This window comes from Calidris pugnax, unplaced genomic scaffold (assembly GCF_001431845.1).
Source record: "Calidris pugnax isolate Ruff unplaced genomic scaffold, ASM143184v1 scaffold430, whole genome shotgun sequence".
Taxonomy (NCBI): domain Eukaryota; kingdom Metazoa; phylum Chordata; class Aves; order Charadriiformes; family Scolopacidae; genus Calidris; species Calidris pugnax.
In genome coordinates this window covers 30,048-47,901 of record NW_015091132.1, presented here as the reverse complement: position 1 = coordinate 47,901, position 17,854 = coordinate 30,048, and the positions used below count along the sequence as shown (strand labels likewise).

Sequence of the window (17,854 nt, the reverse complement as noted above, 5' to 3'; positions counted from 1 at the left end):
CCCGGTCCCTGGCAGTGATGGTGATATTGTAAGCGGAGACTTTTTCTCTGTCCAGGCCACTGGCTATTATTAGTTTATAGGTGTTCTGTGATGACGGTTCTAGTCTGAAAGGCAGATCGCCGTCGATGTTGCAGCTCACTTCTCCGTTATCGCCCGAGTCTCTGTCACGGACATTTATCACAGCTACAACTGTGCTTGGGATCGAGTCTTCGGGTATCGGGTTCAGGATAGGCAGGAGGGAAAGGGCTGGCGCATTGTCATTCACGTCTAGAATGTCTATTTGCACTTTGGCGTGCGCACTCAGCCCGCCCCCGTCCTTGCCTTCAACACTCGCTTCGTAATATTTCCCTTCCTCATAGTCTAAGGGACCTGTTATCTTTACGTCCCCTGACCTGGAGTTCAGAGTGAAGAGCTGGCGAGCACTGTTTGTGATGTCACTGAACGAGTAGGTAATTTCGGCATTAATGCCTTCGTCGCGGTCAGTAGCTTTCACCTGAAAAGCTATGGTGCCTTCTGGCAGGTTTTCCAACAGTCGAACCTTGTAGATCTCGTTGGTGAACACCGGAGGGTTGTCATTTGCGTCGGTCACGTTAATCTTAATCTGTGCAGTCCCGGATCGTACTGGATCCCCGCCATCCACCGCTGTCAGTACTAATTGGTGATTTCTCTGTTTTTCTCGATCTAAGCTCTTCTCCAATACCAGTTCCGCATGTTTCGTCCCATCAGGACTCTCCCTCACTACAAGGGAGAAGAGCGGGTTTGGGGTTAGTTGGTAGTTTTGTAATGAGTTCACACCAATGTCAGGGTCTTTGCCATTGCCCAGTGGGAACCTGGCCCCAGGAGGAGTGGACTCGATCATTTCTATGGCAACAAATTCTCTGTCAAACTGCGGCGCGTTGTCATTGATATCCTCGATAGTAACGCTCACATGAAATATATTGAAAGGATTTTCCACGACTGCCTCCAAACTGAGGACACAGGGCGACACGGCCCCGCAGATCCCCTCTCGGTCGATCCTCCCGTTTACCCGTAGATTTGTATTATCTTCCCCGAGGGTGAAGTATTGCTTTTCGTCACCAGACACTATCCGCAGCTTGCGCGCCGGCAGCTCCGCCGGGCTCAGCCCCAGGTCCCGCGCCAGCGGCCCCACCAGCGACCCTCTGCCCAGCTCCTCGGGGATGGCGTAGCGACGACTCCGCCGCCCGGCAGCACAAGCCCAGCAGCACGGCCAACAGCGCGACCCGCCCGGCGGCTGATCGGCCCTGCGCTGCCGGTCGGACATCCATTCTCTACCGTGATGACGCCTATTCTACAGACGATTTTAAATTAGGCTTTCCGAGCAGCTGAATCCGCACCTGAGAGAAATAAATATATTGCTGGTCGGAGGACAGGATGAATCGGGCAGTTCCTGCTCTTCTCTCTCTGCTCTGCTCCGCCTGGAGTGACGCTGCGCGGGCGCCGAGGCCGGGGTGGAGGCGGTGGCGAAGCAGCTTCTCCGCCTTGGCCAACAGCGACACCCTGAGTCCGTGCCTGGGAACAGCAGCGTCCGAGAAGAGAACAACAGTCTGAAGGTCCTGCTGTGCACGTCCTTAAATCGCGCTCACACAAGGGTATGTAAAGTGCAGCCGTTATCAGTAGCGCGAAACAGAAAACTTGTATCTGTGTCGAAACGGTGCATCTAGGAATTCCCATTGTCAGAATTTCTTAAATTTGCAAGTATTCTGCAAGTAAAACCCTCCCCCGTTGCTCTGAGGATGTGGGGCAGGAACACTGTCTCTGCCCCACAGTGATCTCACTGGTCTCTAATGTGAGGGCTCGGCCGTGTCCCCCACTGTGAGAGAAACGGCAGGACGGGAACGAATGCAGCTCGTAGATAGTGGTTTTATTTTCGATAATTGATCGATGCCGATCTAGCACTCATCTTTTCCACTTTGAACGGAGGTCGCTGATGGACGAGCAGAGCCGGGAACCCCAGCCACTGAGGAAACCACAGCAGGCACACCACCACCGGATCCCATATTTTTCGACATGCAAAACCCGGCATCACCGTATCAGTGCCATACAACCCAACACTGAATTCCTTTTGTCTGTGTCTTTGACAAACCACGGCCTCATCTCCTAAGCCGTCTGTTACTGCAGCGGGTCTCAAACTTTAAGAACAATTTCTGGCAAATGTCGACTGTGGTTACTGTTGCTTGAACAAGAAAAGAGAAAACAGATAGATCCTATCCTCACGAAAAGCCGTTGCATCTCACCTGTATATTAAAACCTTGGGTCTTTTATTTTGAAGGAAAAAACCAAAACAAAGTTGCATCTCACCTGTATATTAAAACCTTGGCTCTCTTATTTTGAAGGAAAAAAACCAAAACAAAAAGCAAACAACCAAACAAAAAACCCCAAAACAACCCCAAAGACTTGAAGGAATGGTGTATCACCACAGGCACCTATACGGAAGACACAAAACGGTTAGAAAACCCTCCACACCACCTACCTGGAGGAGTAGCTCTCGCGTATACACCAACGCTGAGTTTCTGTAGATGCCAATGTGAAGACCTCGTCCCCTTTCTCCTTAAGGTGTCGTTAGAAAATATGTCCTAGCCATTTATCCAGTGGAGGTTAATATCTTTTCCTCCAGCTGCACCTATACACAGCTGACGGTAACAAATTAGCAAGCTATCAGGAGAAATTGGTTTGAATTTGTAGTGTTTCAGGAATCAAAAAGTAGAAAGCAGGCGTATGCGAAGTGGAGAGAAGGATGTGACTATTTATACAGGGACGGGGGAAACATGTTGGGGTCAATTCACTGCCTCCTATATCTAGCGAGAATTGCGTATCACAACCCAGACACATTTTCATACACCTTCACACAACGAAACACCCTCCAAATAGCTGCTTTCAAGCAGAGGTTGATGTCTTCTAGTTCCAGGATTTTCTCTTCTCCCTTGTACCCAAGTTTGTGGGCGACAGCACAGTGAAATCCCAAGAGGACACAGCTAAGAACCAGCCTGCATCAGAAAGGGAAGCACACATGCATGTGAATTTGTGTCTGATGGATGGCAGCAGAAAAGGGTAACGATCACACCGTTAGTTCATGTGAAACAGAAGATTGTACCTCAGCTTACATTCCCACCACACATAGTACACACCAGTACAAAGTCAGAGCATTTTGGCAAGATGTAGGATCAGCACAAAAAAACCCCAAACACCTGTGCAGACCTACAGTGGGAACCTTCCAGCATTATTTTCTCTCAACTTGAAAACAGCCATTTTTATGAGCCACTAGTTTATTTTGTTTAAAATGAAACGATAAAATGTATCACCGGCTTAAATAGCTGAATAATAAATAGTAGGGTAACATTATTATTTTCAATTATATTCCTGAAGTCCTAAAACCTGTTCAGTCCAAGATGAAAGGTCAGTAATGGAGGAAATCAGGCAGGCCTCTTCCAAGACAGCCTGTTTGGTAGATGTGCTTTCAAAATAGAATGGCGTGTTCGGCAGGAAAAAAATGTTTTCATATTATAAGGAAACCGACGAGTAAAATATTTTATATTCTGAGGTTAACTTATGTTCTGAAATTAGGCGTAGGATAAACAGATTGTGATGAATTGTACTTTATGTTAATTTTTTCCCCATCTGTATTCTAGTAAATATACTTTATTTTGCTGTCTATGACTGTACACTAAACGACAATTACATTTATATCGAATCCAAATGTTAAATCACGAAGCCCAGCAGTGGGAAAAAAATCGATGGAATATCAGAGAACACTTTCTCCATGTAATGCGAAACTATTTGTAGAAGTTTGGGTGTCCTGATGTGGGACTGGTTAATTCGTTTGTTGAAGGCAGATTTCCAAGTAACACAGGACTTCAAAGATGTTAACTTTCTGGTACAAGGTTGCGCAATTCAACCAGCATTTGCAAGTTAATACAGAGTATGGCAATGAAATTCTGGGAACTGGGTACTTATAAAAATTAAGGAAGTGTCAGAGGAAGACTTAGAGACCGAAGTCTCCTTGGGCAGATGTACATCCAATGGAATCTTCCAGCCTTAGAGACAGCTGGATAAGACGAGCTCTTCCCAGCAGGTACAGAACATGCCACATAAAACACAAGCAGCAGACTCAGTACATGTTCAGGAGGTGACAATTACAAGCCAGCCACCATCGTAATATGTTTACAGGACTGTAAAACATGCACTTTGAGATGTCTGTGGATACCGCAAGAATTCAGTACACCCTGTAAACAAAACAAGGTTAAAAGGAACTAACGTACCTGAAAGGAAACTTGGCTAACTTGATCTCCCGTAGGAATAAAATCACCTGAAGACTCAGCCGGCGGGCGGGCCGGCAGGGTGTCGCAGCAGCTGCCGCCCGAGAAGCGCAGCTGGCTCTTGCGCGAGTCGGCGGTGAGCGAGACCTCGTGCGAGTAGGAGCGCAGGAAGGCGCGGACGCCGTCGATGCCCACGAAGTGCGAGGCCGGGACGCCGCGCAAGGCGCCGCTGCCCGCCGCCGGCAGCTGCGAGCGGCGCCAGCGGCGCAGGCGCAGCGCCAGCAGCAGCAGCAGGAAGGCGAGGAAGAGGCAGGAGACGGCCGCCACGGCCAGCACCAGCCAGCGCGTCAGGCTGCCGCCCGGCTCGCCCGGCGCCGCCGCCGCCGCGCTGCCCAGCTCCGACAGCAGCTCGGCCACGCTCTCGCCCAGCACCACCCTCAGCGTGGCCGTGGCCGACAGCGCCGGCCGCCCGTGGTCCTTCACCACCACCACCAGGCTCTGCCGCGCCGCGTCGCGGGCCAGCGGCAACCGCGCCGTCCGCACCTCGCCGCTGTGCAGCCCCACGCGGAACAGACCCGGCTCCGTCGCCTTGGCCAGCTCGTACGACAGCCACGCGTTCTGACCCGCGTCCGCGTCCACCGCCACCACCTTGGCCACCAGCGACCCGGGCTCCGCCGACCGCGGCCACAGCTCCACGCCCGACCACCACCCCGACACCGAGCCCCAGCCCGAGCCCGAGCCCGAGCCCGCTGGCGCCGGCGGCGGGTACAGCACCTGCGGCGCGTTGTCGTTCTCGTCCACGATCTCCAGCCGCACCGACACGTTGCTGCTCAGCGCCGGCGCGCCGCCGTCCTCCGCCCCCACCCACAGCCCCACCTCGCGCACCTCCTCGTAGTCGAAGGAGCGCAGCGCGTACAGCGCGCCCGTCTCCGCCTGCACCGACACGTACGACGACAGCGGCGCGCCCCGCACCCGCCCCTCCCACAGCCGGTACCGCACGCGCGCGTTCGCGCCCCAGTCCGCGTCCCGCGCCCGCACCCTCAGCAGCAGCGCGCCCGCCGCGTTGTTCTCGGGCACCCGCGCGCTGTACCGCGCCTCCGCGAACACCGGCGCGTTGTCGTTCACGTCCAGCACCCGCAGCGCCAGCACCGCGCTGCTCCGCAGCGGCGGCGACCCGCCGTCCGCCGCCCGCACCGTCACGTTGTACTCCGACACCTCCTCGCGGTCCAGCTCCCGCGCCGTCACCACGCGGTAGTAGTCCTCAAAGCTCTTCTCCAGACGGAACGGGAGGCTCTCGGTGACGCTGCACCGCACCTCGCCATTCACTCCTGTGTCCCTGTCTTGAACGCTGAAAATTGCAATGACCGTCCCCAGCGGTGTATCTTCTGGTACTGCACTGAACACGGACATAATGACAATTGCGGGGATGTGGTTGTTTACATCAGCAACTGTGATGAGAACTTTGCTGTGGGACAAGAGTCCGCCTGTGTCCCGAGCGTGCAAATCCAATTCGTAAAACTCTTGTTCCTCGAAATTCAGCTTCTGTGTTAGCTCAATTTCTCCACTTTCCGGATCTATCTTAAAAGTCTTGTCGAACTTCTCTGAGATTTTAAAGAAGGAATACTTCACTTCGGCGTTTGGCCCCTATTCTCTGTCATTCGCTGTCACCTGTAACACTCGACTTCCCACGGCCACATCTTCCCTCACAGTCACCTTATAAACGGGTTGAGTAAATTTCGGAGCATTGTCGTTTCCATTTAACACAATGATTTAGATTGCCGTCGATCCCGATTTCACAGGACTCCCGCTGTCTGTGGCTGTCAGGATTAAATTATGAACAGCCTGCTGTTCCCGATCCAAAGATTTCACCAATAGTAAGTCCGGATATTTCACACCATCGTCTCCGGTTTTCACTTCCAAGGTGAAATAGCTGCTTTCGCTACACTCGTGATTCTGTAAAGAGTTCACTCCGGTGTCGGGGTCTTGAGATTTCTCTAAAGGGAAACGCGTGCCTGGTGCTGTATACTCGATGATTTCCAAGACGCTGTTCCTTTCTGGGCAACTCGGCGCATTATCATTAATATCCAGTATTTCTACCTCCCCTCTGTAAAGATTCATTGGATTTTTAACAAGAATCTCAAAATTTAGAACACATTTAGCAACAGCTGCGCAAATCTCCTCTTTCTCCACCCGCTCCTCCATAGATAAGTGGCCGGTTTGCAAGTCCAAAACAAAATACTGAGTCCTACATGTGTCAAAAACTCCATGGTCTTGGAGCGCCGGCAGCTCCAGCGCCAGGTCCTTGGCCACGTCGCCCACGAACGAGCCCTTCGGCATCTCCTCGGGAACCCAGTAGCGCAGCTCACCCCACGCCGCCTCCCACGCCGCCACCAGGACGCACCACAGCAGGGCTCGCTCCCGCCAGCCCCGGAGACCTCCTCTCCCGGCCATTGCGAAGGCCGGCACCATCTCGCCCGCTCGCCCCTCCGCCCACCGGAGCTGGTCTGAAGATCACCGCTGCCGCTGCGCTCCTCCCGCCGTACTTTCCCCCGAGCAGCCCGGCTCGGATCGTTCTCACCGCGCTGCTTCGGGCTTGCACCTTCTAGCCCCGCGGCTCCTTCGCCGCTCGCCCTTGTTCTGCCGGCCGCCGCCCTCCTTTCGGCCCAGCGTGAGCCAAGAGCGACACTCGCAGCCGCAGACGGACACTGCAGCGCTCGGGCGCTGGGAAGATCCTTGCCGGCTCCCACCCCCGCTCAGCGAGCAGGGCTTGCTGCAGCCCCACGCTTGCAATCAACCCTGATAACAGCACTCACGGACTCAGGGGACATGCATGCATTCAGGATAGTCTTGCTGACAAGTTCTGCTCACCACATGGCTTCATAGAGTCATAGAATGATGGAATGTTTTGATTTGGAAGGGACCTCTAAAGATCATCTAGTCCACCATTAGACCTTGTCTTATCACTACAGGGATTAAAGTCTTTCTCCAACTTCCTTGAAAGCCATTTTTTTTGGTACTGGAAGGCCACAATAAGGTCTCCTCAGAGCCTTCTCCTCTCCAAGCTGAAGAATGACAACTCTCACAGTCTTTCCTCATAGCAGAGGTGTTACAGCCCTCTGATAATCTTCATATCCCTCTGGACCCACTCCATGTCTTTTTTGTACCAAGGACTCCAGAGCTGGATGCGGTACTCCAGGAGGGGTCTCCTGAGAGCAGAGCAGAGACGCAGAAGCCCTGCCTTCAAGCTGTTGGCCACATTTCGTTTGATGCTGCCCAGGGTACAGTTGGTTTTCTGGACTGCGAGTGCATATTGCTAATTCACGTCCAGCTTTTCATCCACTAGTACCCCCACGTCCTTCTCCACAGGCTGGTTCTCAATTCCTTCATCCCCGAGCCTGTACTGATACTGGAGGTTGCCCCAGTGCAGCTGCAGTACCTGGCACTTGGCCTTGTTGAACCTCTGAGGTTCACATGAACCTACTTCTAGACCTTCTCCTTATCCCTCTGAATGGCATCCCGTCCCTTAGGTGTGTCAACCACACCACTCAGCTTGGTGCCGTCCGCAAATGTGCTGAGGGTATCACTTTCTATGTCATTGATGAACAAATTAAATAGTACTGGTGCCCATATGGACCCCTAATGTTTCTGATCTCTTCTGGACATTGAGACATTGACCACAACCATCCCCAATTCCTTATCCATCAACTAGTCCATCCATCAGATCCATATCTGTCCAATTTAGAGAAGGATGCTGTTAGGGACCATGTCAAAGGTCTTACAGAAGTCCAGATAGATGACATCTGTAGCTCTTCCCTTGTCCACTGATGTAGTCACTCCATCCTAGGAGGCCACTAGGTTGGTCAGGAAAGACTTGACCTTGGTAAAGCCATGTCTCAAATCACCTTCTTGTCCTCCATGTGCCTTAGCATAGCTTCTAGGAGGATTTGTTCCATCATCTTGCCAGGCACAGAGGGGAAGCTGACAGGTTGGTAGTTCCCAGGGTCATTTTTTCAATCCTTTTTGAAAATGGGTGAAATGTTTCCCTTTTTCCAGTCACTGGGGATTCTACCTGACTGCTGTGACTTCTGAAGTATCATGGAGAGTGGCTTGGCAACTTCATCAGCCAATTCCCTCACAACTCCAGAAAGCATCTCATCAGGTCCCAGAGACTCTTTATGTTCAAGTTCTCTTATGTATGTTCAGGTGGTCTTGAACCTAATCTTCTTATTATAGTGGGAGGAACTTTGCTCCCCCAGTCCCTGCTTTGAGGTCCATCCACTTGAGAAGTATGGGAAGAGAGATTGCTGGTGAAGACAGAGGCAAAAATTTGTTGAATATCTCAGCCTTCTCCTAGCCTGCTGTTACCAATTTGCTAGTTGTGTTCATCAGGGGAGGTATGGTTTCCTCAACCTTTCTTTTCCCTGCTCCCTTGTCCCTGAAAGCAGTGTGCCAGGGAGTCCCTTTGACTTGAACAGCTGGAATTTTGCTTTCTGAAAATTCAGGGTCCTGACTTTACTCTTTGTCTTTCCCATATCTTTCAGGACTGAGAACTCCACCAGTACATGATCACTGCAGCCCAGGCTGCCTCCAATATTGATGTCTCTGACTAGTTTACTTCTGTCAGTGAGCAACAGATCCAGAAACACATTCCCCTCTGCTAGGCCTTTCTAGTATCTGGTATGGGAATGGGAATGTGATACATAAGAGATTAACAACACTGGTGACCGCTTATCTCCCGTGTGAACTCTGTGGGGGAGAGCCAAGAAGTCAGTGTGAAAAACAGCTGAGGGAGTCTTGTGGCAGAAGGTCAATCTGTTTTGGCTCAAAATTTCAGTAATACGAAGATAAATGGCGGTTACAGAATGGAATATGAAGAATGCGGTTGCAGTGCCTGGACTGACACCTTTTGCTTAATTATCCATAAAATGAATATTAAAGTTGACACCCCTAAGTGTGATAATGAGCTAAAAGAAGAACATGCCAAACATATATGACTATAACACCGGACTCTCCACCCATATCATGCTAAAGGGGCACCTCAGGGAAGGGATCAGGGAAGGTTAGCATATAAATTACAGTCTGATACATTATATGATATGATACATTATGGTCTAGTGGGAGGTGTGCCTGACCATTGCAGGGGGGTTGGAACTAGATGACCTTCGAGGTCCCTTCTGTTCTGGTTTGAGGTAAAACAGAACCAATTTTCTGTTCAGTAATTTTACTTTTTAGCTGGGCCTCTTCTAACTAACTCAACTCTGAAATTAACAGCATATTGTTCAGAAATTGTTTACTCTCACAGTGATAAGACCTGGTTACACCAAGGAATGATATGCAGCGAGGGTCTTGCTTATACTTATTGCTATAACAACCAAGGTCAGCTAACTTGGTTATTTGCCCCATTGGAGGGTTGGAAGTGGAAAAGCATAGGGAGGAGCAGACAGGACCCAAAACTGACCAACAGGGTATTCCATCCCATCTGCATCATGCTCAATATAAAAGATGAGGGATCAAAGAATCAACTCTCTTTCTTCAATGGCCGATGTGCAAGGAGGACCCTGTCTGTTTGTCTTTGATCCCCATCAGTGCATTCCTGACTCCAGATCTGTAATCCAGCTCCTGTCTGTTGTCAAATCCACTCTGGGACTTCTCCCTGTGCCTGCTGGTGATGTGATAGTCATCCTGAGAGCTTGATATACTTTGTATTTGTATATGCTGTATAGTTTTTTCCCTTTAAAAAAAAATCCTTAGTATTATTTATTACTTCATTATTTATTAATATTTTCATTAAAGTAGTTTAGTTTTTTCCTAGACTTCTAAATCTCTTTATCTCTTCCTCTCCTCTCTTTGAAGGGGCCATCTGTCATTCTGACTGGCCAGTCCAGCCAAAACCACAACACCTTCCAACCTAAACCATTCTATGATTCTATGATTCTATAAGGGATATTAAAGAGAGTATCAGGAGAGAGATATCTCTCTGAGGGAGAAGAAACTTGAGACCTAGAAGAGACAATCAATTGGCTGTGCTCCTCTTCCTCTACCAAGACAGGAACACCTTCTTGGTAAGTATTTGGCCTTCAACTCTTGGTGAAGAACACCCGGGATAGCATTTATTCATTTATTTTGCTAGCATTGTTATAGTATGTTAGCAGTATTGCAGCTACTGCATTTATCAATGGCAATTCTGAATCTATTATATCTGTCACTTCAATAAATCATTTTATCTTTTCAACTTTGTGAAATTGTCTCAGTGAAAGCCCTTAGCAGAGCTCTGAAACAGGCAAATGTTAATCTGTCTTAGAGCCCTTTGGTCTGAAACAGAACTGTTATCAGTGAAGGCCCTTGTTTTGTCCCTTTTTCAGGGACAAAACTAAGGCCCTTTTAATGCAACAGCTGGCCTAAGAAGTTACCTTTCCTAAAGGGCACCTCTGACAAGCCCTTTGGGAAAGCTCAGCAGTGTGTTCAGGCTCTCCAGTACAGGAAACAGCCTTCTCCTCTCCTAACCATATAGTTATGAACTGCATCAGACACAGTGTTGTGGTTTAGCCCCAGCTGTCCACAAAGAACTACACAGTCTTTTGCTCACACACCACCTCCGCTCCCATTACCGACCCCCCCTCCCCCGCCACTCCCACACCCAGCAGTGAATAGGAAGAAAAAGGCAAAACTCATGGGTTGAGATAAAGGTAGTTTAATAGAACAGCAAAGGAATGAAGAAAACAACAGTAATACTGATACAGGAATATACAAAACATGATTAATGTACCATCACTCAGCAACCGGAACCCAAAGCCCAGCCCACCCTAAGCATCCTCCCCTCCCACTGCCCCCCTCTTTTTCTCCCTTCCTCCCCTTCCCCCCACTGCCACCTCCCTCAGCTACATACTGAGCATGGTTTTGAATACCCATCTACCCATCTAGGACTAGTTTGGGTGTCTGTCTGTGTCCCATCCAAGTTCTTTGTGAAAATTAACCCTATCCCTGCTGGAACCAGGACATTTTCTATCCTTTGTCCTGTACCATCTATGTCATGCTCAGGTCTTACACTTTTCAATTAATCACCACCACCTGACTGTTTCTGAAATACAAATATATATGCACATACAGATATCACTTTAGTCTATGGGCCATCACTCTAAACTGTCCATTGAGTTCATTTAATCCATGACTTTGGCTTCTATCTGTCATAACATTCTCACAGAGTGAGAGAGAAGGTGAGTGTTGCTGGTCTGTCGCATGCTGTATTTGAAGCTTGTGGCTGGTGTACCTGGTGCAGCCTGTGCCCACTGTCTCTGAGTTGAAGACATCAATCTTGAGGAAGTTGCTGGGCACCAGTTGCTGAAGCCAGTTCTGATCCCATCACCACTGCACTATATTCAGCTTCATCGAAGTCCACCTGTCATTAGTTTGAGTGATTCTTAAAGTAGTTCCATTGATACAGCACATAGTAAGTGTCATAATGATGACATACAGTGACAGGGTTATTTGGCAACTAACATCATACAATTTATTTTATTGGTTATTCTTACCCAAAATCAAAACCCCATGAGTTACACATTAAACATCCCCATCTTTCTGCATCACCCACCAAGTGCACCCAGGTCCTTGAGCAAAAGCAATACCACAAATGGGTTTGCTTTTGCCTGAGGCGGGACTAACCCAGACTGTCTTTCTGAAAATATGCTTCATGTGCACTACAGGGACTTTATCACCTTCTAGAGTATGTGGAAGTTTTGATAGGGCAGGTCCAGCTCAACTGGTAGATCCCCTGGTGTTAACTAACCAGGTAGCTTTTGCTGGATGTGTATCCCAATGTTTTAAGGTCCCATAACCCATTGCACTCAGTGTAGGTTTTAGCAGTCCACTGTATATTTCAATCTTCCCAGAGGGTGGTGTGTGGTAGGGGATGTGATAGACCCATTCAATGCCATGTTCTTTGGCCCAGGTGTCTATGAGGCTGTTTTGGAAATGAGTCACATAGTCTGACTCAGTTGTCTCTGGGGTGCCATGCCACTGTAAGACTTGCTTTTGAGGGCCCCAGATAGCATTCTGGGAGCTGACATGGGGCACAGGGTGTGTTTCCAACTGTCTGATGGTTACTTCCACCATTGTAAGCACATGGCACTTACCTTGGCCAGTTTCTGGGAACAAGATATAATCAATCTGCCGGGTCGCCCCATAATTATATTTCAGCCATTGTCCTCCACAACAGGGAGGTTTTAACTGCTTGGCCTGCTTGTTTGCAGCGCTTATTTCACATTTGTGGATAACTTGTGCAATAGTGTCCATGTTCAAGTCTGTCCCTTAATCATGAGCCCATCTATATGTTGCATCTTTTCCTTGATGGTCTGAGGTGTCATGAGCTATGAATAATTCACCCTTATGTTGCCAGTCCAGATCCAGCTGACCCACTTCAATCTTAGCAGCCCGATCCACCTGCTCATTGTTTTGATGTTGCTCAGTGGCCCAGCTCTTGGGTATGTGGGCATCTAGGTGATGTACTTTTAGAACCAGATTCTCTATCTGAGCAGCAATATCTTGCCATAGTGCAGCAGCCCAAGTGGGTTTGTCTCTGTGCTGCCAGTTGCTCTGCTTCCACTGCCATAACCACTGCCCCAGAGCATTTGCCACCATCCATGAATCAGTATAAAGTATTGGCCATTTTTCTCATTCAGCAATGTCTAAGGCCAGCTGGACAGCTTTCACCTTCACAAACTGGCTCAATTCATCTTGTCCTTCAGCAGCTTCTGCAACTTGTCGTGGGGGACTCCACACAGCAGCCTTCCACCTCTGATGTTTTCCTACTATACAACAGGGTCCATCAGTGAACAAGACATATTTTTTCTCAGTTTTCTGATAGTTTATGTTATCTATATGGTGGGGCCTGTTCCACATGTATCACCTCCTCCTCTGGTTGCCTTCTCCCAGTCCATTATCACTGGCAGAATTCCTGGGCGACTGGAGTTTCCCATTTGAGCCCACTGTGTGACCATTGTGACCCACTTACTCCATGTAGCATCAGTTGCTTGATGTGTAGAGGGGTCTTACTCCATGTAGCATCAGTTGCTTGATGTGATGTGATGCTTTTCTTTGAACATCCAGCCCAGTACTGGCAGTCAAGGTGCCAAGAGGAGCTGTGCTTCAGTGCCAACCACTTCCAAATCAGTTTGAACCCCTAATATGCTGCCAACATCTCTTTTCCCGTTGGAGCGTAGTGGGCCTCAGATCTTCTATATCCCTGACTCCAAAACCCTAGGGGTTGACATCAAGTATGCCCTGGTGCTTTCTGGAAGTCTCCAGGTAGGGCCATTTGTGCCAGCTGCAGTGCAGAACACATTTTTAACATCTTGCCCTGCCTGGACTGGGCCCAGGGCTACTGCATGATCAATTTCCTATATAGTTTTTTTAGAGGCTTGTGGTTGCTCAGGGCCCCATTTAAAAGCATTTTTTTTCTGGGTCGCTTGACATAGGGGGCCTACAATCAGATTATAATTTGGGATATGCATCCTCCAAAAGTATAGACTGCCTAAGAAAGCTTGTGTCTCCTTGTTGCTAGTGGGTGAAGACATAGCAGTTATTTTGTTGATCACATCCATTGGGGTCTGACAGCATCCATCTTGCCATTCTGTTCCTAAAAACTGGACCTCCTGTGCAGGTCTTACTTTGTTTTATGGCAAAAGTGGCTTTCAGAAGGATTTAAAATATTTTCCCTTTCTCAAAAACTTCTGCTGTGTTGCCCCATACAATGATGTTGTCAATGTATTGCAGATGTTCCACAGCTTCACCTTGTTCCAGCACAGTCTAGATCAATCCAGTGGGGCTGTGTTTCCACCCCTTGGACAGTTGATTCCGGGTGTACTTGGCATCCTCTACAATGAAAGCAAACAGAGCCCTGCGCTCTGCTGTTAAAGGAATTAAAACACATTAGCAGTATTAATTGTGGCATACCACTTGGCTGCCTTTGACTCCAGTTTGTATTGAAATTCTAACATTCTGTCACACTCAGTGAGAGTGTGACTTCATTCAGGCCATGAGAGTCCCTGTTAGTCTCCACGCTCCATTAGATTTTCTCACTGGTCATGTGGGACTATTTAAGGGTGAGAGAGTCTTTCTGATCACTCCTTGGGTCTCCAGTTGATAAATCAGCTTATGGATGGGAATCAAAAGGTCTCAGTTATTGTGATATCATCACCAATGAAGCGTTGGGGTGGTGATTGTTATCTATTGCTCTTCAACCTTCAGCAACCCCACAACAAACAGTCCTCTGAGAGACCAGGCAAGGTAGACAGCTGTTTAATTTCCTTTGTCTCCAAGGCAGCTATGCCAAAAGCCCGCTGGTACCACTTTGGGTCCTGAAAATACCCTCTCCTGAAGCAGTCTATGCCAAGGATGCACAGGGCCTCTGTGCAAGTCTTAGTGGGGGGCTTTTGCCACTCCTCATTCCCAGTTAGGCTCACTTCAGCTTCCAATACAGTCAGCTGTTGGGTTTCCTGTATCACTCCAGAAATACAGATGGGTTCTGCCCCTTTATAGCTTGATGGTATTAGATACACTGTGCACCGGTGTCTACTAGAGCCTTATACTCCTCTGGGTCTGGTGTGCCAGGCCATCGAATTCACACAGTCCATTAAACCTGGTTGTCTCTTTCCTCTACCTGGCTGTAGGCAGGACCTGTGTAATCTTAGTCATAGTATCCACTACTCACTTCTTGCAAAAATGACTTAGAAGTCCCTTTGATGGGATCAGAAGTAAGATAGGGCCTTCTACTCTGTCTGGGGAACTCTCTGCTAGAAACTGCAGAGGTGCTTTTCTCAGATTTCCCTTTTGTCCTTGCAACTCATACACTTGTGCGTCTAGGGTCAGGGTAGGTTTTCCATCCCACTTCCTAATGTCCTTTCCATGGTCACACAGGTAAAACCACAAGGTGCATTGTGGTGAGTACCCTCTATGTCTGGTCTCTTGAGCAGAGAGACACCTACTGCTAAGAGCTGAGATACTGTCCCATACAGGTGGGGAGTAGGATCTTTGAGTTGCTGGACCTTCCAGGACAGTTTCTCCACAGCTGAAATGAGGGAGGAAGAGAGACTTTCTTATTATCTATCACTGGAGTTGGCCAGCTACCTCATCCACCATTGGTCCTTCTTCATCTTTGAATTCCATCACTGTCAATGAACTGGCATTCCATGATGATGGTGCACTCAGTACAAACTTCCACCACACGGGCCACGTGCATTGGACTTCATCAGTCTGTGGGTAACTGTGTGTTGTCCAGGTGATAATAAACTACCCCTTACATGGCTAATTCCCTCAGGTACTGGATACCTCTCGTCATGGTTGTCCATTTGCTTGGATGACATGCAACGTCTTCACTGAAGGAATACCTTTTCCTCATGCCTAACAGGAGTTGCTCCAGAGGCTGAGGGCTTGTGTTTTTTTCCCAATTGCCTTGTCAATGCCCCCTTCCCTAGACAGGGATCCCAGCCGCTTGGCTTCCCTACCCTCTAGTTCCAAGCTACTAGGCTGGTTATCCCAGCATCGGAGCAGCCAGGTGACAATGTGCTCATCTGGATAGCGGCTCAAATCTTTTGCATATCCCAAAGTTCACTCAGGAATAGGGACTGCATGATTATCTCCAGTTCTGCCTCTTCATCCTGTTCTCATGATGGTCCTGGTTCATCATCATCCTGTATTAAGCAAACTGATTTCTTTGTGTATTTCTTCTTCTGTGTAGGGGTGCCTGATCCTTGCACAGGCTAGTTTTCTGGTTCAGCTGCAGTGCTTGTTACCTGGCTTTCAGCAGCTGCACTGCCTGTTGCAGAGCTTGGAGTAGCCACAGTGCAGAGGTTGGAATAGCTGCAGTGCCTGTCTCAGTGCCTGTCTGAGGAACTGGGGTAACTGTCCTGCCTGATAGTCTGGTTTCTCTCTCTTTCTCCTGAGGGTGATGCATTGCATCAAGCAGTGATCGGTAGATAGTGGCCAGGGCCCAGCACAGTCCAGTAGGTTGTAGGTCTCTGGAACAGCCACAGCATTTTCCCTTCAAGTATTCTATCACTTTATCAGGGTCCTGTAGCTGTTCAGGGATGAAGTTCCAAATCGTTGGAGGTGAGAAGTTCTCTAAATACCCACCCATATTCTCCCACTTGCCATGCTACCCATGAGTATCCAGCCTCGGGGCAAATCTCTGAGTGGTATTCTTAAACAGTTGTTTAATCCTAAACATGACCTGAAACACATTCAGGATACATAGCAATAGAACCATGCTGGTTTGACCATCCCAAGGATATTAAAAAATCTCAAAAGCTGTTGTACCCTGCCCAAATGAAAAAAAGGAGGTGGAAAAGCTGGGGAAAGTATCTCCCCTTTTCTTTTCCCATAGATTGGGTGCAATTATTAATAAATTCCAAGAGATGGTACTCAAGGTACAAGCAGGACATCAATGCCACATAAACACATCAACATAACTGCCTGAAGAGTGATGTTATCATATCATAAACTGACAGTACACAGGACAGCAAAATTATAATCTTGATCCCTCTCCCAGAGGAGATGGACACCATCATGGGGTGTACATACAGGATATCAGAATATTCATAACACAGTGACATTAGAATTTTCATACGAGCAAACAAAGCAACATTGTGCAGTGACTATTTAATGATTAAAATAAATGCATATAACAAATTCGTTTTAACATGCTCTGGTCAGATCTGTCATTATCTCAACCCTTCATGCCCCTTGTTGGGTGCCAAAAAGGACTATTATGGTTTAGCTCCAGATGGTAACAAAGAACCACGTAGTCTTTTGCTTACTCTCCTCCAGCAGGGGGAATGGGGAAGAAGCGGAAGAAAAGGACAAAACTTGTGGGTTGAGGTAAAGGCAGTTTAACAGAACCGAACAGAAAGGGGAAAACAATAACAATAATACAAATAGAGGAATATGCAAAACACCATTAATATACCACCAGACCAGAACCCAAAGCCCAGCATTTTCCAAGCAGTGATTCTTGCATGCCCACAATAACCACCTCTCCTCCATCAGTTCCCCAATGAGCTGGCTGAGTTCTTCCTGTTGTTCAGGGATTTATGCAGCACATGCAGGCACAGGAAGGCCTATGCCTTTCCAGATTAACTGGATGGTAGATCACTCAATTCTTAATGTACAACAGCCTTCTGGTCAGCATCACTGCACCAGAATGTCCTCAGGACTTACCTTCTTGTGAGGGCCTTTAAGGAAGGCACAGCTGTAGTCCTCTGCATTTCCTGAGGGTGAATCCTCTCCCTGGTAGTAGTATTATTCTGGTAATTACCCATCTCCTAGCAGTCCCCCAAACACTTCCCCAAAGGAATATATATGCTGTTGTTGTGCCATCCATCCCCAAAAACATTTAGAATCAAAATGTGTACCCGAACACCTCAGAGTTGCCATCTGCAGCTGGAGATGTTGAGAGAGTTGGAAAAGTCAATCCGCCCACCTCAGTGGTTTGCAGAGGCATTTGCATACCCACGGGCCTCTCGTAGGGTAGGGGCCAGTTTCCCCTTACCTGGGTCTAACTGGGCCCTGTGAAAACCAGAAGCTCAGTG

General features: G+C 48.5%; 2 protein-coding genes across 2 annotated transcripts; both read right to left on the bottom strand.

The window, feature by feature from the left end:
- Window positions 1-4: 4 nt before the first annotated feature.
- On the bottom strand, window positions 5-1,282 carry LOC106897703 (protocadherin gamma-B5-like; the record flags this gene model as incomplete). Its single annotated transcript, XM_014958502.1, has 1 exon — window positions 5-1,282. A coding segment is annotated over exon 1 (1,278 nt), but the record flags the coding sequence as incomplete, so codon positions are not given.
- Window positions 1,283-2,431: 1,149 nt separating this feature from the next.
- LOC106897702 (protocadherin gamma-A3-like) lies at window positions 2,432-6,725 on the bottom strand. Its single transcript, XM_014958501.1, is given in 3 exon segments — window positions 2,432-2,444; window positions 2,492-2,568; window positions 4,278-6,725. Coding segments are annotated over 3 exon segments (2,538 nt in total).
- Between the last annotated feature and the right edge of the window lie 11,129 nt (window positions 6,726-17,854).